Genomic DNA, 24,327 nt, shown 5'->3' with positions numbered 1-24,327 from the left:
TGGAGTTAAATCTTAGCTCTATCTCAGCACATCCGTGTTGAATCCTTCCTGTGGACAGGACCCTGGACTAAGAGCCAGAAATGCAGAAATCTACTAATGTCATTTTTTCAATGAGGGATGTAGGCAGGGTAGTTGAGCTCTCTCAACACTCAGTCACCGAGGGGGAAAAACAAGATGCTCTAGGTAACAAGAAAGCTTGCATTTGGTGTTAATGTGTGGACCTCTCATCGTAGAAATGTGGCAACACAGGGGGATGTCATTATACTGCCTCTCTGCTTGCAGAGAGAGATCTCAGGGACCAGGCCCTTCCTGGGACAGGCCAATTGCTCGTGGCAGCTGTCACTGCAGTGCCAAGCAGGGGTCATAGAGAGAGCACTGTCGAGAGGCAGTAGGAACAGTAGATTTCAGAGTGCAGACTACGGCTGCCGCATGGTAGGCAGACAGTCTGTGAGACAGTCTGTGAGGCAGGCAGGCAGTGAGACACGATGGGACTGAGGTAGAGACCCCTGCAGACGGTACTAACCATTCCCCGAGTGGGACGGGTGGAGCCCGGCAGCTGGGGTCGCAGACCTGCCCTTCCTCTCTCACTTCCCTCCACGGCCTTGACTTCCCTTCCTCTCTCCATTGGGCCTGGAGATGGAGGGAAGGGTATCACCTTGGTGCTCCTCCCCTGGAAGCCCCTCCTGCATGTAACCGGGAGGCCCTCCCAGGCTGCCACAGGCCGCAAAAGCAGGCCACTCACTCCCTTTGACTCTTGCATTTTCATTGCGTGTGTACCAACCAGGCACGCATCAAGCTTTTGTTTTGAGGGTTTTCTTAAAAATAGATATCTTGCTTTTTTCCATGTCATTTTCTATCAATCTTCCAGAATCTTTCAGGCATGACCATCTATAAATTAAATTCCACTATGAACACAACTTTGGGCCTATAAAAAGGGTAATTCACTGCTGTTAATGGTTATTGCATTTGCTCTTTACATACCTTGATGGTCTCTTAGAAGCCACATCTCCTGATAGTCAAGACAGAGAAAGAAAGGAAAAAGCATTTGAAAAGATGAGACGTAAGGCTTCTTTTTTTGTTTTTTGGTTTTTTGGTTCATTTTCTTTTGCTGAATCAAAATTTAAACAAAAAAAGAGGGGAGAGTAACTAGACTCTGGAGAGTGATCACTTTGCAGCGTATGTAGATATCGAATTATAACGTTGTCTACCTGAAACGTGTAATAAAAACGAAATTAAAAAAGGAAAGAGGAAAGGAGTTTCATGGGACTTCTTGCAACCCGGACATAAAGGATTCAGGATTGCTTTCATGTTTTCTAAATTAGATTATCTTTCTTTCTTTCTTTCTTTCCTCCGGAAGATTAAGAAGGAAGAGGAGAATTTATTTAGAAGGCACCTAGAAAGGCCTAATTAGAAGACAGGCACTGGGGAAGCCCAGGCTAAGTGACAGGGACTTCGGGCTCCACATGGAGCCAGGTGCTGAGCTGGAGCCTTCTCCGTCAGCATCTGCTTAGCATGGGCAGCTCACTGCACTTCTCTGGGCCCAAGTTGTCTCATCTATAAAATTAACAGGTTCAAGCAGATCTTGCCATCAAGCCCTGAGCCCTGGGAATCTTTGAAGCCACCACTCTGACAAAGGAAGGAGCTAAATTCAGACAGCACCCTCCACTCTGCATCGGCAACCCGTAGGCAGAGCTTGTCTATTCTGGCACATTCTGGAGCCATAGTCTGCCTTCATGAGCAAGAATTAGCAATTCCCTCAACAGATTCCTGGCCCCACCTACAGATCTTCTCATGCACAGATAGTTCCTCGGCTGCTCTTCCATGTGAGGGGAGGGACGGGGTCCTCCAAGGATGATGGTGCAGGTGGCAAGCCCCGAAAATCGAAGCTGCTCTGTTTCAGTAGAGAAGGTAGAGCCTCTCTCTGAGTCCAGAAAAGCTGGTGGAGGGAGCCAAGGGGCCTGAGGGAGGGTCAGTGAGGGGCTACCTCCTGGCCAGGTGTCAACCCAACAGGCACCTGTCAGAGCTGAGCCCAAGGGAAAACCAGGCCAGGGCCAGGTGGATGGTCCTAAAACCGGGTAGCCATTGACACCGCAGTGAACCAAGGTAGGAAGCTGTGACAGAGGGGTGGGCTCCTGGCTTACTGGCTCGGGTCCCTCTCACATGGCGGCCGGCTTCATGAGGGCAGGGTGTTTTGTGTCTTGTCCACCTGTGTCCCCAGTCCGAATACAACACCCAGCACATGAGCTGCTCAACAGCTATTTGATCTGAGGATGGCACCAAGGTCTGCTTCGCTATGTCAACTCAGATCAGTAAAGAACTGGAGCCAGAGGGCTATGTTCCCGTGACCAGAGACAGCCTTTTAGGGGTGTTGATGAGGATACAGAAGGAAAGGGGTCCGGGATGGGGTTGGGGAGGCTCAGGAAACAGGCTCTCAAGCCCACACACCACAGCACCATAGCCTCACCGAGTTGACACGTAAAATTAAGCAGCACAAAGGTGTGACTGGGTGAGGGATAGTAATTAAAACATCTCATTGTGGTCAACTCCTTACTGAGTGGATGTTCCTCTCAAGTTCCTCTACGAAGGATCACCAGCTCAGATCTTCGGGGGCCAGTTAGCTAATAAAAAATCTAAGATAGTAGGGAGTGAATGGTGCAGGCGTTATGAGCTTGAGGGAATAAACCATATGTGAATACATTCAAATTCAAACTTTTTTTTTAAATCTGTGAGGCAAGAAGGCTGTGTGCGCCCTTCGGTTCTTCTGGGTACAGCAGTGCAAACACATTAAATGTGTCAGCATCCAGGCCTATCGCCTCGAATCCCCGAGAAACTGAGCTTTGCTCAGATGCTCGGGGAGAGCGCTGTGTACAGGCATGCAGCCACCCAAACAGCTTAGGGACCGAGTGAAATGAACAAAATGCACGTCAATCACTTGGAGAAGTCGTTTGTGACAACTGATGCGGGGACTATTTTAAGGGAGCTAGAAGTATAGCATTCTGCTATAGAAAATTATTATAATGGCCTCTCACATGCAAGAATTGGAGCACCAGTTTATTCTGGCATTTGCTGGAGTCTTCTGGAATTAACTGAAAAACTTTTGAAAATTGGCCTGACATTTTTAGGAGTCATAGAAAGTTTAAAAAAAAAAAAAAAAAGCCGCGAAAGATTCTAGCTGATTTGGTTTGTAAATTTGCAACAAAAAAAAAAAAAAAAAAAAACCTTCCGGATGTTATAGAAGGATCATCTCGACTCACACTTCCACACTAAGCATGTGGCAATGTGTGTGTTCCCCCAGTTATCTCATGTCCTGGTGCTCACGTTCCTCCCCCATGTTGTCTCCTCCCCTCGTGGTAAACAAGCCTGAGACAGCTTCTAAACAATAGGATGTGGCAAAATTGATGGGACATCACCTCTGTGATTGCGTTCCCTAGGACTGTAACTTTCCTCTTGTCTCCTTGCTTGCACATTTCAATGAAGCAAGTGGCCGTGTGAGGGAGGCTCATGTGCCAAGGACCTGAGGACAGCCTCTAGACAACAGGCACCAAAGAACTGAGGCTCCCCGTCCCACGGGCCCTGAGAACCTGAACCCTATCAGCCATGGAGTATTCCTAGGCTCGTTCCTCCCCAGGTCAACATTTGGGAAGACCCCAAACTCGGCTGACACCTTGGTTGCAGCCTCAACAGAAACCCTGAAACAGAGGACCCAGAAAAGATTCCCTAGATTCTTGACCCACAAAATCTGTGAAATAATCAATGTGTGTGGTTTACACTTGTGATAACATCAATACACAGCAATGGGTAGCGAATACAGTATGGCGCCACATTAGAGGAAGAAACAAGAGATAACATGATGACTCTGAAGATGCTAACGTAGCAGGGTGTTCTCCTTCTGAGGGCATGATAACAGAAACTAAGAGAAGTGATGAGCATAGAAGAATTGATCAATCGTATCAGGGAGAAAAAACCCTGTAGATTTATAAGGAAGGGAAAAAAATTCATGAACTTTAAGTCTCACAGATTGTGCAAAGGAAAAGGAAATCTTGCGGATGCCCACGTTAAAGTTCATGGTGATGCTAGCACAACAAGTGACAGGTGGCAGAACACAGGCCGTGGTCTCGGAGGACCGTGGAAATGAATATGATATCATGTTGCCTGGGCTGGACTCACACCGGCATCTCAGGGGACCCCTTAACACAGCTGGTGCCACCCCACTTCTCAGACCGACCACGCCTCGGATTGCGAGGACCCTGGCCATTGGCTGCGGCCATCCCTGAGAGGCTGAGAAAAGGAAGACGGTGCTGTTTCTACAGAAGGACTTCAAGGCTCTCCAGTCAACCGGATGCTCATCCAGGAAAAGCAGCAGGGGATAGTGTCAATATTTTCAAAGTTCCTGCGAGGGACAAACATCCTGTGCTTGGAGGGGGAGTGACATAATCGACTGGGTCAAAGAGATCATATCGCACAGGAAGACATGGTCCCCTTTCAACTAGACGTTACACAGGCATTTGCCGGAGCATTCGAAGCCATTCACCAGGCGCGGGAAAGAAACTGGGGTAACTCAGAGGCTTGAGGAGTACTGGGTTAGATAATGCGGTTGAAGTTCCTGAAGGGGCTAAGGATTTTCCAGCCAAAGGTGACTGACAGTATTTCACTCATTAGAAAGGGGTTCTCGCTGCAGTTCGGTGGGCGGAGCGGAGGCCAGGTAGCCAGGAGGCCAGAAAGGCAGGCAGAGGGCCGACGGCAGAGGCCAGGCTGGGAAAGACGAGAAGAGAAGTCAGACTGAGTGTTGCTCATTGGAGTGAAGAGGCGGGGACAGAATGAGAGACACTGGGGATTGACCGTTAGGATCTGGCGGCAACCCGGGGGAAGACGCCCAGGGTGCTGGTTTGGAAACTAACCGGGCGATGGAGCCGCTCGCCGGTGAAAGGGCCTGGGCCGTCTGGGGGACAGCTGTTAGAAAGGCCCAGAAGACAGTTAGATGTTCAGGCCTAGACCTTAGAAGAGAAATCAGGGCGCAGGTATAGATTTATAAATCAAATTCCACCTGGGTAAAAAAAAGAGTAATGAAATATATGAAATAATTAAATAATTTTGAAATCATGAAATAACGAAAAAGCAAAATGAGAAACAATAAAATAACATAAATATTCACAATGGCAAAACATATCTAAACAGCTCTGGCTAGTGTGGCTCAGTTGGTTGGCTGTCGTCCCGCAAAGCAAAAGGTGGCCGGTTCCGTTCCCAATCAAGGCACATATGAGAGGCAACTGATTGATGTTTCTCTCTCACATCAACATCTCTCCCTCTCTTTCTCTTCCTCTCTGTCTTTCATACACACACACACACACACACACACACACACCCCTCACTCAATTTTCTACCCATCACGTTGCAACCAATAGGCTCCACACAAAATCCTGGATGGAAAGAGAGGCTTGGGCATGGTCAGGCAGCTCCTGGAGCCCTTTCTTCAGGCAGACAATCATGCATGTCCACTGAGAGCTCAGTGTGGGCCAGGCACTGACCCAGCCCCCCAGGGGGCCAAGCTCTGCAAATCTCTCCTCATCGAGAGGTAGACTTGTCAGACATGATTACAGCTGCCAGGTATAACAGAAGTTTAACTTCAACTCAGACGAGCACTGTGAGGAGCCAGTCTCCCATCGGAGAAGGTCTCTCTGAGGAAGTGGCCTGACTGGGCTCAGCACGAGTTAGTGTGAAGGAAAAGAAGGCAATGGGTATTTGAGAAAGAGGGACCAGTGCCTAAAAGAGCCCTGGGGGAGGAAGTAGAGAAAGTCCAAGGTCTAAGAAGAAGAAGTTTGGCCCAAGGGGAGAACACCTGGAGGACAATGAGTCACAGGTGCTCACCAGGTGGAAGGGCACTGGAGGCAACAGTATTGTCAGTAAACAGGTGACAAAGCTCATGAAACGCCTACAAAAAATAAAAGAAAATACAGTCTGCTTGGTTCATTAAATAAGGTATAACAGTGATAGTCTATGATAATGTAGGCCTTAATGAATTTTAACAAATCAACTCCATTCAAAATAATTTACTCTCTTCATAGAAAGTACCACAGCAAAGTGCCTAAATTACATAGGAGTTCAATCAATACTATTTGAATCGAAGTTGCTATTGTTAAATAGTCTTCCTTCCTACACTGGTGGCGTTTGCTGGTTTGGGGCAGAATTCAGCTGATGTAGAAAAACGTGTAGCTCATTCTTTGGCCCGTGGGCGCTGTCCCTGTTTGACCGTGTGCCGAAGGTGTAACCCTCGTGCTCTCACAGAGCAATGTCCCGGAGACTTTCAGAGTTCAAGGACGTCCCCGTGGCCCTGCTGACGAGGGAGCAGACCGCGTGCTCGTCTTGACTGGGGCACTTCTATCCCATTGCCACCATTTGTAAAATAAAGCTTGTGCGTTAAAAAAGTAATAATAGTAATTCAAAGTAATTGAGTTACTTAAAACAACTCAAGGGGATTTTAGGGATTTTCTTTAACCCTAATGGAAATGCAAAGACAAATTTGGAAAATGTGTAAGCTTGGGCGGTTGTTTCTGTGAATGAAAGCAGTTAATTATATCACTTTGCCCCAGCTCCTTACTCTTTCCTGACTATAATTTGTTGCCTTTCATTCTAGGGGCAACAAAAGGACAACAAATGAAGGACCCAGTGATTTGAAATTCCAGAGCACCACTCTGCCAAAAACTGGGTGAGAGTATTTTCTTGTTGACTAACAGAGTGAAGCATTTGCCTCTATGGCAAATGAGCTGACCATCACCCACGCGCGCGCACAGTCAGTGTCGTAGAATCTCACTGCCGGTCACACCGTGAGTCCACGGCCAGGTCTCACAAACAAGGGGACTACAGGGAGCCACCCGCCTATGTGGTTTCTTTTCTTTGTCCACGGTGTTTCTTTTCTTTGTTTACTGATCAATTATGACATCGAGATTTGCACAGGTTACTGAGAACACAGAGATGAAAGACCAAGTCTTGGCTTCAAGGGGCTCACAGCCACGTCTGAAAGCTCAGAATGGGGGCTGACAAAATCCCTGACAAGAGACCAAGCCCGAGTCAGGTCCAGCTCGGTCATGAGCCAGCAGTCTGATCCTGGGCAACACCCCACCACGTAGCAGGGGTGTGGGTCTCCCTGCACCCAGACAGAACCCCCGCCCAGGGCCTACAGGAGCACTCTCTGCACCCAGAGCTGCCGAAGGGTCTCCGAGCACTATACCTCTTTTCGAATCTGAATCTACTTCAACTCAAGTCAGTCACCAAACATTCTTTTAGTTCCTACTATGCGCCAGGCACAAGGAGCGTTCTTGGGACCCTAAGATCTGCTTGACAAATATTTTTCCTAAGCAGACTGAATGAATGTCTGTAAAAACAGAACACCTGAAACATTTCCAAGACCACATTTAAGCAAAGGAAAATTTGTGGCTGTTCTCAGACTTCTTCAATGTTTACATTAAATCCATTTAAATAATGCATTTCAAATCCATTTTCCTTACTTCTTGACAATAGCGGGAGAGGGGAGATGGAAGGGTTAGAAGCCTTCCTTCAAATGGAGATGGTTGCAGCAATTACACACATCAAAGTAATATTTACACTTACATTTGGGGGAGAAAAGAGAAAGCAGGGCTTTTTTTTCTGAAGCAAATTATTTCAGGATGTGTCATAGCATGCTCAAGATATATTAAAAAGAGCAACAGACGATGTTTCTGCAACCTGCTCCAAACCACTTATAAACTCAAGTTAAAAAAAAAATCCCCATATTCATACACAAATCTCTGTACCACTGCGTATTTTATAATGAAAGTATTATATGAATATAAATTAGTGTTTAAGATACATAAATCAAATCAAAATGTCTGAAAACTATAGATTTAGGTCTATGGTCCTACTTCAATAACTATTAAACCAACGTTCTCATTATCCATATAAATTATAATCATCGGCGTTTGGTGGTGATGAAGGTCAGGGGCAGAGGGTGCTATGCAGAGAGGCAGAGCGGTGAGTCCATCGCGGCTGGACTGAAATCTCCGCGGACCGCTCGTTAGCGGGGCGACCGCACGCAGGCCCGCCCCCTCCACCGCAGCACCTCGTGTATCTTAGAAACACTGTTTGAGACCTAAGGAGCGGGCTGTCCCGTCCACCCCTGACCCCCTGTACCTGAAGCGATCCTGTACTGGGTGAGTAGATACTCTGCCATGCGACTCGAACGTAGTAGGTTCTCAACAAATAACAAAGGCTGACGTGCACCGAGTGCTCACCAAGTTCCAGGCGCTGTGGTACGTGCTCACAGGTAGTCTCTCACTGGGTCCTAACGATCGTATGACTCGTTTCCTTGCATAGGGAGAAGGATGCGGGCTGGCCAGGGTACAGAACCTGCCCGGGCTGAGTAGCGGGTTGAGGCGCGGTAAACGGTGGACGTGCCAATGTTACCACTAACACCTAACGCCACCCTGGCGCTCCGCTCCGCTGCCCTCACTGCCGCCGCCCCTTTGTTGTGTGCAGGCCTCGGCTCCCCCCACAGGCGCAAATGGGCCGTCCACTCCCACCCAGCCCCAAACTCAAACAGATAAAGCAAAGGCTGAGCTGAGTGCCAGGGCCCCGCCCGATGCGACGCCCTGAATGCCATCCAAGAAACTTACGAGATCACACCGCATCCCCTCCCCGCGACCCGGGCGCTGCACGGAGGTGCGCGTGTCCTAGACCGTCCCGTCGAATTCACCCGCCTAAATCCCAGGACCCCGTCGCCCGATGCGGCCAGAAACAGGCACACACTGATGGATGTTTTCCAATGGAGTTCAAAGCCAAGTGTGGTGTTAGTTTAACGCCTAACGTGCACTATACACCACAGAAAGGACGTTTGCCTTTAATCCTCACGATGGTGCTCTGGAGAAGGTGTTACTATCCCCACTTTACAGAGGAGGAAAGAGCCTGGGAGAGGCGTTTTGTTCACACCCCTCCCAGCCCCCCCAGGCAACGAACTGGCCACAGCGCGATGTGCACTGGAGTCTAAGTCTCAGGTTGAGTGCCATTCCTGGGTCCTACGCTCTCTCTTCCTCTCCTGAGTCAGGACGTGCGTGGGAATTCCGTCTGCAGTCCTCTGCGTCTCCAGGGCGCCCGTGTCCACACACACCACGTGAGAGGCGGGCAGCCGCGTTACCCGCCGGAGAAGGCCGTCCGCCTCCGCCGCCAGGAGCCCCACAGGGCCGGTTCCTAGAGTGCGGCCCGAAACCGGCAGTATCAGCATCCGCGGGAACTTCTAAAAATGCTGGTGCTCAGGCCGCACCTGCCAATCAGAAACCCCCCTGCTGGGGCCCAGGAACCTGTGCTTAAATAAGCCCTCCCATTCAAGTGTGAGGACCCTGGCTTTGAGCATCACTGCTAAGAGCGCAAGCTTCGGAGCTGGAGTAAGAGGTCTCGGGGCTCAGCACTCGCTCTGTCCCTCCCCGCTCCGCCACCGTGGGTGGATGGAGAGAAGAAGATGGGAGTGGGGACAGGGCAAGCGGGTAAGGGCGAGGAGGGGGAGAACGTCCTCCCCAGCAGGGAGACCACGGCACTGGAGATGAGGAGATGAAGACACAGTCCCTGCCACGACGATGCTTGTCTATGGTGGGGGGAGGGGACATAGAAAAGCTATCTAACAGATCCGAAAGCACCGAACCATAAGCAGAGACAGACTCAGGCGCAGCCCCCTTGGGAGCAGGGGGCAGGCTAAGGGCTCGCCCGAGTTCACAATCTAGCGAGTGGCAGAGCCAAGGTTCCCAGCCGCGTCCTCCTACCCAAGCGCACGTCTCTCTTTCCTTTCCCAGCCGCTCTGTGACGAACAGTGTCTCTCACACTTTGCCCATTCAGATCCCTCCCGACGCATTATCTCATTGACTATCCATTTTCTCCTTCAGCCACTAACACCTGCAGCAAGAGTTAATTCCTGCGGGACAAGGTGCAGGTGGCTGTAATTTCCCGGGGCCCAGGAGGGCCAGGCCTCACCCTTCGGGAGCCAGCTGCCCCATTCTAGTCGTTCTATTCTGTGCCCTAGGAGGCCCCCTGCTGGGTCTTCCTGGAGACAACAAGGGCATTGGCTGCCGCTTGCCTGCTCTTGACCTCTCGGGTCCCGCCTCCCGCCCCTGTTCTCCAGCCGCCCTGGGAACCCGTGGCACTGAGAGACCCGTGAGAATCACTTCTGGCCCGTCCTGCCCCCCTCACTGAGCACGAAGCAGAGCATCCCCTGAGGATCTTGCAAGCTGACAGCTGTGTGGAGGGTCCAGAGGGCTTTCACTGCGCAAGCATCAAGTATCGTGCGGGGTCCCGCCAGCTTTCCTGTGGTTGTTGCTCGGAGCTGTGACATAGCAGATGCTCAATAAACCCTGATGTAGTGAGGGGAGGGGTGTAGAATCAGGACCCACTGGGACCCACTGGAAGGCTGTTGTTAACTTGTCCTATCCCCATGCCTGGCACATACAAGACTTAAACAGATGACAAACGGGACTCGCAACAGAGAGAGAGGGTGGAGGACAGGAGAGAGGAGGCAGGGCGCGTGGGGAAGGGTTGGCGAGAGCGTGGAGGGGCTCCGGGCTCAGGGGCCGCTCTGCCCGCTGAGCCGGCCGGGCCTGGCCCTGCTGCCGCGCGCTCTGCGGGGCAGCCCAGCGAGGCTAGAAAGCTTTGTGTTTGTCTTCTCATGCTCGTGAGGGTCAGAGACAGCTTATATGAAAGGGGTTATTGGTGACGAAACCAGCTTTTTGACCTAAAGAACTTAAAAAATCTAGTTGAGGAAAGAAAAAAAAACCACAAGATTTAAAACTATAAGATGTGATTAAGAAATGAATAATTACGCACAGCCTTTTAGCTCTACTAAGTGTGTCACTAGAGCACGAGCTGAAAGGAAGGACCACCGTGGACCCTGGCCGGGCAGGATCCTGAGGGGGTGGGAGGGCCCTCCCCGCCCTCCTCAGAGGGTTATGGGGGGATGGGCTTCTCACAGTTCTGAGCTGTACCAAACACTCCCAGCATTCTCCCCAGGGCCCCTTCAGAGAGTGGTATACAGCCAAATTATTTTTTTAATTAAATAGGAAAAAAAGGAGATTGTTGAAACTAATGAGGGATTCCTTTGACAAAGCAGGAAGCCAGGTAATCACTTATGAAAAATGAAGTCACCTGACTTCACTTTGGTGTGCGTTTCAAGCGCTTCAAAGAATTACGGGGCTGGGAGACTCTAATTTGGCCTCTGTCGTGGAAAACACCACAGGGCCAATCTCAGGGGTCTCTAGGTGGGGGGCGCGCGCACGGGTGGAGCAGGCTCCCACCGCGCGCGGGCACCGCAGGCCCTGCGGCGAGAGGACAGGCCCGTGTGAGAGACCCCGACGGGGTCCGCAGCGCGTCTCTAGGGTGGCTTCCTCTTGAGACGCCCCTCTTATCGTGGCTTCCCTGGATGTGGGTGCATTCATTCAATTCACTCATTCACTCATTCTCATTCAACAACATGTTTTTCTGTACAGCCCATGTTCCAGGCACTGTACCTGGTACCGGGCCTCCCTTTTAGGAGCTGGGGGCCCGGAGCAGGAAGTTTGAGAAATCGCTTCTACTCTGTTCGGGTCGTAGGAGGGTGGGCTCCACAGGAGAGAGGCCAGCCTGTCCGAGGAGGGCTTCTGTGGCCACGCCCACGGGCTGCGGAGGCCGTCACCAGGCCTTCCCTAGGCTGCCCTATCCCAGCCCTTCCCTCTCCAACGCCCACGGCTGCCCTTGCGTCACTTCCTGCGCCACCACTCAGAGTGTCAGCGCGTGGCCTTGAGCGCTTCCACGCTGCTGCCGGCGGTCGAGCTCCTCCCTCCAGGTTCCCTCCTTGCGGAGCACCCTGGGCGTTTCCAAATCCCACCTGGTGGAGCAGAGGCAGGAGGGCGGGCCCTGCCACCAGACGGGGCAGGCCTAAAGAGACACCAGGAAAAGCTCCTCCAAGGGTGAACCTCGGCCCCTTCCCTCCACCTGCAGAGTCAGAGGCTTAATTCCTGGTCCCACTGGGGCTGACGCTCCATAATGCCCCCAGACCGACATAAAGCCACTGCCCACCAAGACCCTCCAGGAGGGGTGGGCGAAATCACTTAGTGCGCACATTACAAAGACAGGGAAGAAGGGAACGTACTTATTCCAACGCTGCGTTTAGCACCTCTCCAAAATAGCACTTGTCTTCTAAACGTGAGAGACTTTTATTCTAAAGCAGTCTTTCTAGTTGAGGAGCAGGACTTCAGGTGAGATGTGGAGCTGAGCCTGTTCATCTGGGAGGCTTGGGAGAGGGTGAAGTCACCCCGCCATTTCCCAAGGGCTTTGCTGGCGCATTCTGGACCAGCGTGGGTGCCTGGGGAGACCCAGAGGGGCCCACGCGCACCACGCACAAGAGGCGACGAGGACTTAGTCTCCACGCCAGAAGCGTGACCCTGGGGACAAGACCGAGTCCCCTCCCTGTGGGACTGGAATCACACACCATCCAAACTTTGTTTCCAGGGATAAGTCGAACGCAAGGGTGCTCGGCCTGCTTCATGGCAGTCGCTTCTCCTAGGGAACAACGGGGGAGGGGTGGGAAGAGTTTAATATGTTTAATAGTTTTTTATTTTTAAAGGGCACTAAATTAAATTATTAAGAAATACTAAAAATGTAAAATAATTCAGAAATTAAAAAGTCTTTATTTGTAAGGACCTTAAGTATTGAAAACCACCAGCCTCTGAGGTCCACTTTGTCATTTTACATTCGCTGAACTCCCCCACAACGCGGACCCGCGCGCCTCCTCCACGAGCAGGGAATAGAGAGGAAGAGGAGCCTCCCTCAGCCCCACCTGTGGACGGAGCGGGGGCGGGGAGACAGCGGGCGGCTGCCCAGCTTTAACGCTGCCCAGCTGTGGCCGGTGTGCACGTTGCCATGTATGGACGCTGCTGACGACAGGAAACCAGGGCGCATCCCTGTACTTCCCAGGCAGGAGGCAGCTCGCTAACACGTGGGTCTTGCCTGAGCCCAGAGAAAACACATCCAGTCTCCACGAAGTTTGCAAGCAGCATCTTTCATTAATCATCCCGGGCTGTCAAGCTCGAAGAGTGTGAACACAGGAGCCTTTTCAGAGAGCCTGTCAGCGGCACTCCAGCCAGACAAAGCTGCGGAGTCCAGGAGGCCTCCCGGACCGTCCCTCCCTGGCCCTGGGCGGCAGGTCCAGCCTTCCCTCTCCCTCGCCCTTTGCGGGCTCAGCTGGAACAACACCACAGTCCCTGCATTGCTGACACTTCCTCTGCTAACTCCCTGGGCTTGCGCTGACGTGCAGAGAGCCCTGGGGTGCAGGGTCCCGCAGGACCGAACCTGGACGTGCGCACCTTCGCTGTGGGACCCGCCAAGCGGCGGAGCAGATCTGAGAAGCTGCTTCCAGGCAGCCCTGATAATCAGCGTCTTCCAGATGCCAAGCTCGAGGTCGAAGTGGCTGCTCGAGGCTTGTAAGTGATGAGCGGTTTAAAGTTAGACAAGTCGGCCTGTGCCCAGAGCTCAAGGTGCCACTTCAGGGAAGTCACTTCACTCTCCTAAGCTTTAGCTGCACCCACAGCATGGAGAAGCCTCCTGGGAGTCCAGCCTCGCCTTGTGCCCATGGGCGCTCTCCCTCCCCTCTGTTCAGACGTCAAAAGACCTCACTTGCAGCTCCAGGAATCTAAAAGTTGGAGCAGTGAATCAGGCCACATTCTCTCCAAGGTACTTCCTAGCATAACAGTCTTTGATTCTAAAAACCAGGAGAGGCCAAGATAAGAAACAAGACGGAATCCCGACGTAAAGGCTGTCGTCCTCTCCAGGAGACAGAGAAGGCCGGGCCTGGCATTCCGGAACCTGGGTGCAGGCTCGTGCGCCGCCCGCTCCCAGCCCGCTGCCTCCTGTCCACAGCCACGCTCACGTGAGGCTCGCTGTACAGCCTCAAACACGTCATTTGCGTTTCACATGCCATCAGGTGCAAGTCCGGGGAACCTTCTGAGGCCTTCATCAAAGATCAAGATGTCACAAAAAGGCCATGTGTGGCAAGTGTCAGAGAGATCTCCCAGGCCCCAGATAAATAATCGGCTCCTTGCTGGCTGCTTTACTGTTAATTTCTGCAGAATCTCAGGCACCTTGAAAGGGTTCCAAGAGTTAATAATGGCAAGGGTGCCGAGAGCGCGCAGCTGCAAGGTTCCTGCAGAGCCTGACTCACCGGGGCCTCCAGGCCGGGCCGGGGCAGAATAGCCAGGACTCTGGGGCAGGCAGGCAGGCGTCAAATCCTGCCCTCTCTGCGGGACTGGGCAGGTTGTTGGGTCCTCTGAGTCCCCTGTTTCTTGTCTGTAAACTTGGGACAGGGCCACTTTGAGTATAAAATGGAGCACAGAAGACGACAGTGTGAGCTGGAAGCTGGACTCATAGGATGAGGTCTCCTGGTTACCAACGTCTCCCAGCTTCACTGTTCTGCACCCAAAGCCCCGCCACCAACCAAACCTCATAAATATTTACATCTGGCGTGTGTTGCGATGCTCAATTAATTGCTCCTGTGACGCACTTGGAGAGCCTCGGAGGAAGGCTGCACAGCCTGGGCCGGGGTTATTAACAGCACAAACAAGGCGACTCACAGCAGCGACATCCTTCAGAGCTTCCCATCACCCCAGGGCTTTTCAGATCCTTACCCCAGGTCGGGGAGAAGGTGCTTCCAAAGGCACACTGTCCAAGGGTGGCTGTGCTGGCCAGGGACACACCTCGCTGGACAGCGGCAAAGGCGTGCACGTGTAACTTATCACCCAAGAAATGCAAATGGCCCCAAACCATTTGAAAATAATAACAATAATAATAATAATTCACTCTCACTAATCATCAAGGACATGGGACAGGAATAGAGTGCCAAGGGGGCAAAGTTGTTTTAAAGAATGGATTTCACGGCAGTGAGATAGAGGGGGATGGTCACTTCTTGCCTGCAGGTGGGACTATGAACAAAGGCAGCCCGTGCGGAAGGCACCTGGTGATTGACGTGAACAAGGGGTTAGAAGGCCCCCGTTATTTGACCCCTTCGCTGCACTTGATGGAGGTCTCCGTGTAAGGATTCAGCAATGAGGTTACAATGCAGGCCTGGGTGCACAGTGCAACACTGTTCCCTGTAGGAAAAACCGGCCCGGCCCAAACTGCCCCCTCTGGAAATCATACAGCCCATAAACGTGCTTTTGAATAATAGCTAAAGATACACAACATATTTTTAACATCAGGATCCTACACATTCTTTTATGTTTGTCTAGCTATGTATTCGAGTATACACATGCATCCTTATACACACAGGCACCATGAGAAGGAACTTGGTCCAAATATTACCTGTGGTGCTGATGGTTATTTTCTTCTACGTGCATTTTTCTATTTTCTAGAGTCTCTGTCAAGAGCTGTTACTTTAGGTCTAGAACAATACAAACACCAAGCAATAGTTCCAGAGGTTGGCCGTGAAATGGCCTTTGCGGGCCGGCCGCCCCTGTTGGGAGGGTGTGAACGCCATGGTGGACTGACGCTCACCTTGCCTCTGTCTTCTGCCCTAGGTCATGGCCTCGAGTCTGCAGTGCCGCCGGTGAGTCAGGGGCCCTCGGTCCCCAGGGTGGTGGGAACGGAGCACCCGTCTGTTAGACTCTTCCTTTCATTCTTTCATTCTTTTTTTTTCTCTTTGATGAAACCATTGACCTGTTCAAAATGCCAGGAGCACCTTGTAGCCTTTCCCTCTGGTGGCTCCCAGGGGCAGCATGGCCAGGGACCTCCTCCTGCGCTGGGACCTGGCCAGGTGGGCAGGAACCCTGTCTGTCCACCAGGGAGCCGTGTGGCCTGGGATGGGCACAGATCCCTCGGGCCTGAGTTGCTTTCTCTGCCCAATGGGTAAGAGTGGCTACTCCTGTGCTTCACTCAACTCAGCACAATGGGTTTTCCCCAAAATACTGTTGAGTGGCTGAATGGATCAGAAACCAGTGTACGCTTCTCCGGCATCTCGTCTCAGCACCCAGTTCCCCACACTCAGCACCCACAAGGGCACAGGGGCCCCCTCAAGTGTGACTAAGAGTTTGTGCTGTTCATCCTGGAGCCTTTCAAGGCGAGTCCCACAGAATTTCCCTAGAAAGCTTGTGGTTAGAAACGATGCCTGGAATGAGAGGAAAAGGAGAACTGGACGGAGGAAGGGGGCGGGGCCGCGACGGGATCCTGCAGAGCGCTGCGCTCCAGGAGGGAAGGCCAAAGGTTCTCGACCACCGTGCTGGCCCTGGGAGCATCGCGGAGCACGTGGCATGCCCCACGCAGCAGTGGGGAGAGTGGGGAAAAGCCAAAGAAAAATTGCAAGTGTGAATCTAGCAAAACGCAAGCGCCCAGCTCTCAGCCCCACTACGGAACACGCTTCTGTCAGGCTTCCCTGCCAGGGCCTAACAGGTGCTGTGGTCGTCAAGATCGGCTTTCTCCAAACGGTCTCAAATACGTGCGCTCCCGCCGCCCACTCAGAGTCCTGTGGGGCTACAGGAAGTGCTGAAGGGGGCGCCTGGGAGTCAAGTTGCTATTTTCGAGCTGTGGCTGGTGAGTTATAAACCAGGGGACCTGCACCCCTGTCCCTTGACCTTGGTCGCCTGCCTAAAGGTGGGGAGAAACAGGTGGGTATCCCATTCCATCCACAACGTTCTAGAGACACGAACAAGGACGAGAAAACCAATCGAAACCCCGAGAAGATCCACTGCGATACAGCTGCACAGGCCGGCCCATACCCACTCGAGTCCGCACGCTGCCGAAAACAGCGGCGAAACCCGCCACCCGCGTCCGCGCGTGCGCAGACCCACCCCACCCCGCGTGGGACGCCGTGACTGAGGACGCGCATGACGATGGATGTAGGGCTCTGCACGCACAGGGATGTCTATAACATTCCTAGTGCTTTAAATGGTCTGTGATTTTTTTTCCTGCATGGGATTAGTTGGAAATATGGCGGGGCATCCATAGGAGAGAATACTATGTAGCCGCTAAAAACAATGGTGTGGAAGCAAGCCCACTGCCGGGGCTCTCTCCTAGCGTGTGGTTCTGTGAGGGCGCGGCCACGAGAGCGGTGCACGCAGCGTGGCCACATGTGTACAGACTGGACCTCCTGTGTGTGTGTTTACGGGGGTTGCATGGCTATACAGAATTATGGTGATTTTCTTTCTTTTTCTTTTTTTTTCTTTTTTTTTTTCTTTTTTGCTTCTCTGCATCTTAATTTTTCTACAGCAGCATATATTTTCATATCCTAAAAACTATCCAAAAATAAAGAATACTCCAGACCTGGAGAAGACAGGCACAGATTCAAATGTGACAATCTTGTCAATACCGATACCTCTATGAGGCTGATATAGAGAGAATGGTACCACTGTTTCCTTAAAATAAGCTCAGGAGTTTTTCTCCTTCTACTGAATAAAGAATGAAATTGGAGAAGATCTAATGAGAAAACAGGTCTCTCTTTGTTAAGTCACCATACACAATAAAAACCCTGATAATATTGATTCAATTAAACAGAGGACAAATTTAATTTTGTCCAGAAGCTCTTGTTTTGTTTTGCTTTTTAGTTTTCTAAAGAAAGCAGTCCTAAAGGTTGTCTGGGGCTTTTTTTTTTCCACTTTTAAAAGAAAAATTAGTAAGGATTTTAGAACTAGAGGGAGACGGCCAGGTATTGAATATGTGAGCAGCTAATGCCCCCTGCTGGTCCTTTCTGGGCATTGCCGCACCTGCATAATTTAGCGGAGGCCCATTCTCTCAAGACATAACAGAAATGGGTGGACAAAAAAATGAATGGGAAAAGTTGGCAGTTGAATTGCTAGGAAAAGATGTTTCCCCAGTTCTGGTAAGTACAGGCAAAGATTTCAAATCTCCTAAGATGGGTAAGCCCAAGCATTAAGAATTGTCTTCAAAATTCAGTTTATATCAGAATCACACAGTTAAAGACGCGTGTTCTCAAGCCCACCCCCTGGCCTGTGCCTAGACAGGCTTTTCTGAGACCAGGAATCTTTAATTTAATGAGATAATTCCAATTCAGGTAGTTCTAAGGTAGTCTTTTAAGAATCACTATTTGAAGCCAAAAGAAACTATCAAGATTGTCCCCACCAGGAAGCTGCAGTCAATTCTCTGGACAACTGTTTCAGAATATTTTATTTGAAGTCCTGGAGATAACCCCGCAAAAAAAAAATAAATAAAAATCGCAAGTCAAAAGCAGCTGCCATAGCTCTCACCACTCACTCATTCATCTAGCCATTCACTCAAGCAACCTGTGGTAGTTCTGCACGTGACAGAGGCTATAACTAGCTTTGGGTACAGGGGTTTTAAAAAAATAAATTAAGATAAAAGGTCCTGAGGACTCAGCGAGTCTAAGATGCTAAGACCATGCTTTACAGGTGAGGGGATTAGGAACTAGAGAAAGGAACTGAATTTCCAAGGGCCACCCAGTGAGAACATTAAGCCTGTTCTCCCAACTCACCAATAAATGTTTGCCATGTAGCTATTTCTGTGAGTTTGTGAGTTGTAAATTTTAAACACAAATAGTCCAATCTTCAGATCAGGAGACTGGGGTCCAGTGAATAAAACTGAAATGCCCAAAAGGGCTAGATGACTAAGCTGGTAGGTTGGTACGTGGGTGGATAGGTAGGTGGATAGAGAGAGACAGACAAAATAAATGCAGGGGTTAGCAAAAGTCGGTTTACAATTGTGAATACCCAAAACACAGAGTTTATTTTTGTATTATTTATTATTGTATTGTTTTCTATGTAAACAACTGTAAGCCTATTTTGCCCTCCCCTGTATATGCATGTATGTTTTAACAAATACATATAACAGCCATATTAGACATATAGGTATCATCTGTATCTATCTCTCCTTCTCTCTCTTTCTCTTCCTCTCCTTCCTGCTTTTCCTCGCTGTTGTTTCTCTTCTTCCCAAGTACAAGTCATACAGCCCAGGGCTGTTGCATATTATCATCCTTCTCTCAGAGGGAGTGAAACACAGTATGAAGAAGTTCGTGCCTGCCTTCGCCTACAGCCATAGACCGGCGGTCTGAAGCTGGGAACCCGCCAGGGCACAGGGTGTGGGCAGTCCCGTTCCTCATCACGGCTGATGCCTCTGTTCTCGGATCCCTTCAAGTGCCTAAAAGAGAAAAAGGAAGAAAGGCGGCGCAGGGGGGCAGCAAAGGGCCCAAGGCTGTGAGGCTGGCGCCCAGAATCTGAAGGCTGGTCCTCTCATGACATCGGCAAGTTCGAGGACCTGAGAATGAGAAAACGGGAAGGCGCTGACTGGTAGCGAGTGAGGCCCCTGCTCTGGGGCAGGCGTTCGATCAACTCGTGCAATCCAGCTGCAGGGAGGGATTTGGCTACACTCACCATGTAGATCAGGTCAACAGAGCCCAAGAGGACTCAGCACGTGGGGAGATCGGTGGAGGGGGACCCAGGTCTGTCACCGTGCCCTCGGAGCTATATGCCAAACGTCTGGCCCCAGGTTGTTTGGGTTTTGTTTTGGGTTTGGGTTTTTTTTCCATCTTTAAGATGAGAAGATCAACCAGATGGTGACGGTCCCTGAGTCCCTGAGCCTCACATCTGGAAGGGACTCCAGCTTGAGGAACCCTTGTGAAGAGACGACAGGAACCTGTCAGCAGAGGTGAATGTTGAAAAAGACACCTTTTGTTTCTAAAATGAACAGAAAATCTTAAACAGTTTTCTACTACGGATATGAAAGCAGAGAGTACCGAGGATCCGGACGGAGGGAAAAAGACTTGGTCGCGATGCTGAACTTGAAAAGACGTGAAACACAGAACACAGCGACTCATGAGTGGGGCGCTGAGCCTGGGAGTTACATTTTTCAACTTCTCAACAGCTACCTGGGGTAGACGCTACATTCCCCTTCTACAGCGGACCTCAGTTAACCCAGGCTTGCAGCCTTGCCTGGGAGCCCATGGCCAGAAAGCGACAAGGCCAGGATTTGAACCTAGAACTTCTCGCTCAGCGTCCATGAAAAATGGGCTCGCGCCTTTGACTGGAGGTTCTGCGGTGTCCGTGGGTGAGCTCCAAAGCTGACAAATCATGAAAGGCTGCAAGACACTTTCGAAGAGAAATCCTGAGGCCGATGCACGACAGAGGCCCATTTCTCCTTCCGGCGGTCAAGTCCAGAGGCAAGCAGCCCGGGCCCCTCCTGCCCTGTCCTCGAATGGGGTTTTGACCCACCCCCTGAAAGAGTGACGCCTGCAATCCGACCAGCAGGAGAAGCAAAGGGAGGAAAAGAAGGAATACGCGGCACACAGCGGTGTCACCGGAGGAAACTCCGAGTTGACTTTCCACCTCTTTCATCGACTGGTCCTTGGACTCTTGGCCCCGTGTGTCTGCCAGGGCTGTGAGGAGCTGTGGTACGTGTGGCCTCTCAGCGGCCCTGTGCCCAGCTAACCCACGGGGTCCTAGGACCGAGAAGAAAGGGGAAACGGGCGGGGCAGACACGCAGCCGTCTCTGCCACGCGGCACGCGGGGATGCGCGTTGGGAATTCACCGGCCTCTTGCTCTTCACCACAAACTGATGGGTGGATCCAGCGGGAAGCCCCCTGGAGCTGGAGGCAACTCGAACCCTCTGCTTACCTCTATCCCCACCCCCACCCTCCAAAATCTTGTGAAGAAAGGAAAACAAAAGTTGGTTTTGCTTGGGGAATTTTTTCCAAGTGTGACTATCCCATGGCAACAGTACTTGCGGCTGGGCCAGCTCCCCTGTCCCTGTAAGTGGGGCACAGGCAAGGCACCAGTCTTGTGCTTCCAGGGGCTTAAGTTCATGGCATGTTTATAAGTGAAAATAGCCAGAGAGTCACTCTGTCTTCCTGGCCCAGCTTCTAATGGAAGGCAGCAGGAGCTTCTGGGTCAGTAGTTCTCAAACCACAGTGTGAATACACAGCCCCATGGGAGTTTGTGCAGACAGCAATTAGTTTATACTGGGGGCCTGCTTTTTCCTGTTTCCTCTTTTCCCCACACCCAAGATGAACATGGCCAGGGGACCTTAACTGGATGGGCGTTGGCCACACGCCTTTGTTACACCTCTGTGGGCATGAGAAGAGGTGTCCAAGTTGACAATCGAAACCTGGGCTAATTTTCCGCCTGTCAGGAAAGCCTCTGAGCCTCTTCAGGACACACGTCTTCACGTCCCTCTTAAAAAGAAGCTTGAGGGACCACTGTCTCTCATAAAGGACGCATCCTCGAGCAGCGCAGAAGTCGGCATTCTCTGGGGCTCCCCGGGGTCGGTGCTGATGGCTGACCCACCACTGTCCCCGAGCAGAGCTCTTCCAGGGCGGCGGTGTGAAGAGTGGCTTTGTTCGTCCCTTCAGAAAATGGCTCTCTGAGAAGCCAACCTGTCCCTCAGTTCCGGGGGACTCGAAGACTTGGAAGCGTTTGGGGGTGCCAGGTTGGTGGGGATCAGGGGTCCAGCAAAAGGAAGGATCCATCTCCAGTTTACTCTGCGAGAGAGGCGGTCCAGCGTCCCCGTTCTGGGGAGTTTCTGCCGCACCCCTCACTGTAATTCACAGCCCATTGATCACGCGCCTGCGATGCACGGAGCCCGAAATCTCACCGCTGCGGGGGAGGCAGGCGCCCCAGGCTGCAGCAAGGTGTTTATTGGCTTTGCTCCTACATGCTATGGAGAAACGAGAAAGACTTTTCATCAGGGAAGGCTCATGTCTGTCATGTGTAAACTACAAACATTAGCAGTTTTAAGAACATAAAGGGTTATATCTTGCCCACATCACAATCCAATGTGGATCAAAAGAGGTCTTTTTCCAAACACGCTGCTTCTGCCCAGTGGCTTCCATTATCCCTGAGGGCTTTGGGGTCCTCTGTCTCTGGCCAGCCCTTGAGAAAAGAACGAGAGCGTGGAGGGTCCAGCGGGCCAGCCTGGAGTGGACTCCATCACATGCTCCACATCCCAGCGGCCACACTGCCCGCCACGGCCACCCAGGGCAAGGCTGCTGGGACACGCATGCGCGCTCGGGGCTGGTGCGCACACAGCGTCCTCACCGCCACACCCGGAGCTTGCAGTGATGGGGACTGGGCTGGAAAGACGCTGCTTCTTGATTTTCACCTGAGATTGGTGGCCAGGGACAGTCCCCTGAGGGAGACGTCATATAAGATATGGTCTGACAGCAAGGGCAGAGCGGAGGGACGGATGGTCCGGGCTGAGGAAGAGCACAGGCGACGTCTCTGAGATGGAAGGAGCTCGATGTCCCGGAGGGACCGGGAGAGGCTGGATGGCAACAGCTCCGTGAGGAAGCGACTGGGAAGGCAGGACACTGGGGAGAGGGCCTAGGCTGGGCCGGGCCGGGCTGGGCTCGGGGCCACGGCAGGGAACCTGGGCTGTGTTTCATGAGCTGTGAACAGCCCTTTTATAAGTACATGTCCCAGATGCATCACTGTTACGCACACAGAGAGGTTCTGCAGACGAGAGAGACAAAGACGACTCCTGCCCCCAAGATGGACAGCCTTTGTTCACAACAAAGAAGCAATCGGATGCTCCCTGGTTTTTATAATGTTGATGTGTCACGGTGAGCGAGACAGGAAATGAGCTGCTCTGACAATTCAGTCGTGGCCCAGAAGCCTGCAGTGATCAGGGGAGGGTGAGTCAGCGGCTCCAGGTGGGAGCACACAAAGACCCAGAAGTGGCATAAAGCACATCTGGGGACCCCAGGAGAGTCTCAGGCAGCCATGCTGGCTTTTGCTGAGAGCAGAGGCCCCAGCTTACCGTGGGGATGCCAGTAAAATGACTGCATTTCGTGAGGGCGATCCCCTGAAGTGGAACTATGTGAGACCCTGAATTCGGCGGTGGGGCTGCTGTCTGAGGTCGCGAGGGCCAGAGCAGATCCCCAATGAACCCGGGGTCGTTGGCTCCTTCCAGGCCAGCTGGTGTCTATGGGCGATCTCACTGCTCTCACTCAGTTCATGAAACGGTACAAATCGCAGCTCTGGAGGGCCTGGGAAAGCTGTGGGATTCTTTTCCAGCGATCTCTGGGCCGGCGTAATTGTGCTGGGACAGGAAGGTGTGCTTTAGTTCCCCAGGATAGTGACAGCTGCTAGTCCCACCACCAGGGGGCGCTGGGACAGGTGACAGGCAGGATTCTGCACCTCCCAGCTCCACACCTGCAAGATTAGTTTAGCTAATTAACACCCCTCCCACTCCCCACCAGCACAGGTCCCTCAAATTCCAGAAAGCTGTTTCCATGGAGCCAAACCTCCATTCATTCACACCCTACACCCTCCAGAAGACTTGGGAATGCTGACGCACATTCACAACTGTGAATTTCGTATTTTGGAATGGGAAGAGATTTCAGAGTAAAAGGCCAAAAGTTCTTTAAAATGATGAAGCCAGACCAAGATGTAGAAATACCTATCATACCATGGTCCTCTTACACTCCCTAGACGCAGGCCAGATCTGCGCCCTGAGATTCACAGCAGCCAAAGGAGAAAGGGAAATACAGTTTCTCATGGGATTGCTGTTTTCCATCAAATCGATGCAAACCAATTGCAAAGACAAACCTGCAGGAAACTTCTCACCTGTGTGCTAATGAAGAGAGTATGATAAGAACATTTTCTGCTTATAATGATCCTCCTGCAGACTAACAACATGAAACTGCAGGGCAATTAAAGAAAATTAAGTCTATGAAGAAGCAAAAAAAAAAAACACCCTGCAGGCCAGTGAGCAGCCCTTTGCTGGTTTTCATAACCTGAGAGTAAAATGTCAAACAGGACAGTGAGTGCACCCTGAGCACCTTCCACCAACCTTCACAGAGCAAGTCCCAGTGCGGGAGTGGAGTGCCGAGGAGCTTCAACTGAACAACATGCATTTGACAGTGCTTCTGAAGGACTCATCTGGCCCTGGCCTGTGTGGGAGCTCCGTCCAGTGGACCACGGATGGGGCTCCAAGGTCTCGGGTTCAATTCCCGGTCAGGGCGCATATCCAGGTTGCAGGTTTGGTCTCCTGCACAAGAAGGCAACCAAACGTTGATGTTTCTCTCTGCACCCCACCCCCACCCCCCACCATCCTCTCTCTTTCTAAAGCCATGAAAAAAATGTCCTCAGGCAAATGAGGATTAAAAAGAAAAAGCATAAAAGAATTCATCTGGTCAATATTGAGCCTTGTGCCTGGAGCTGGGGATAGATGACTAGATAGGACCCCATTCTCAGTGTGTCCAAGGAGACCGAGGCGTGGACCGATTGCAAATGCGACACACTGCGCCTTCCGGGGAGAGGGGACACCTTCCGGGGAGAGGGGACCTGGGTGCACTGGTGGGTGGGGGAGGAGTCTTCCTCCTCCTGTGAG

General features: G+C 51.6%; 1 protein-coding gene across 1 annotated transcript in view; it reads left to right on the top strand.

The window, feature by feature from the left end:
- Positions 1-5,441: 5,441 nt before the first annotated feature.
- CLNK (cytokine dependent hematopoietic cell linker) overlaps positions 5,442-24,327 on the top strand; it is a 78,427-nt gene continuing 59,541 nt past the window's right edge. The window contains exons 1-3 of the mRNA XM_054581832.1: positions 5,442-5,572; positions 6,632-6,703; positions 15,555-15,583. Coding sequence (XP_054437807.1) covers positions 5,442-5,572; positions 6,632-6,703; positions 15,555-15,583 — 232 coding nt within the window. The remainder of the gene's footprint in view (positions 5,573-6,631; positions 6,704-15,554; positions 15,584-24,327) is intronic.

The sequence above is a fragment of the Pteronotus mesoamericanus genome, unplaced genomic scaffold (assembly GCF_021234165.1).
Source record: "Pteronotus mesoamericanus isolate MK-2021 breed Mesoamerican mustached bat unplaced genomic scaffold, CSHL_Meso_final contig_68, whole genome shotgun sequence".
In the NCBI taxonomy this organism is placed as follows: Eukaryota; Metazoa; Chordata; class Mammalia; order Chiroptera; family Mormoopidae; genus Pteronotus; species Pteronotus mesoamericanus.
The sequence above is the reverse complement of the archived record's forward strand: the minus strand, read 5'-3'. Positions and strand labels throughout refer to the sequence as shown.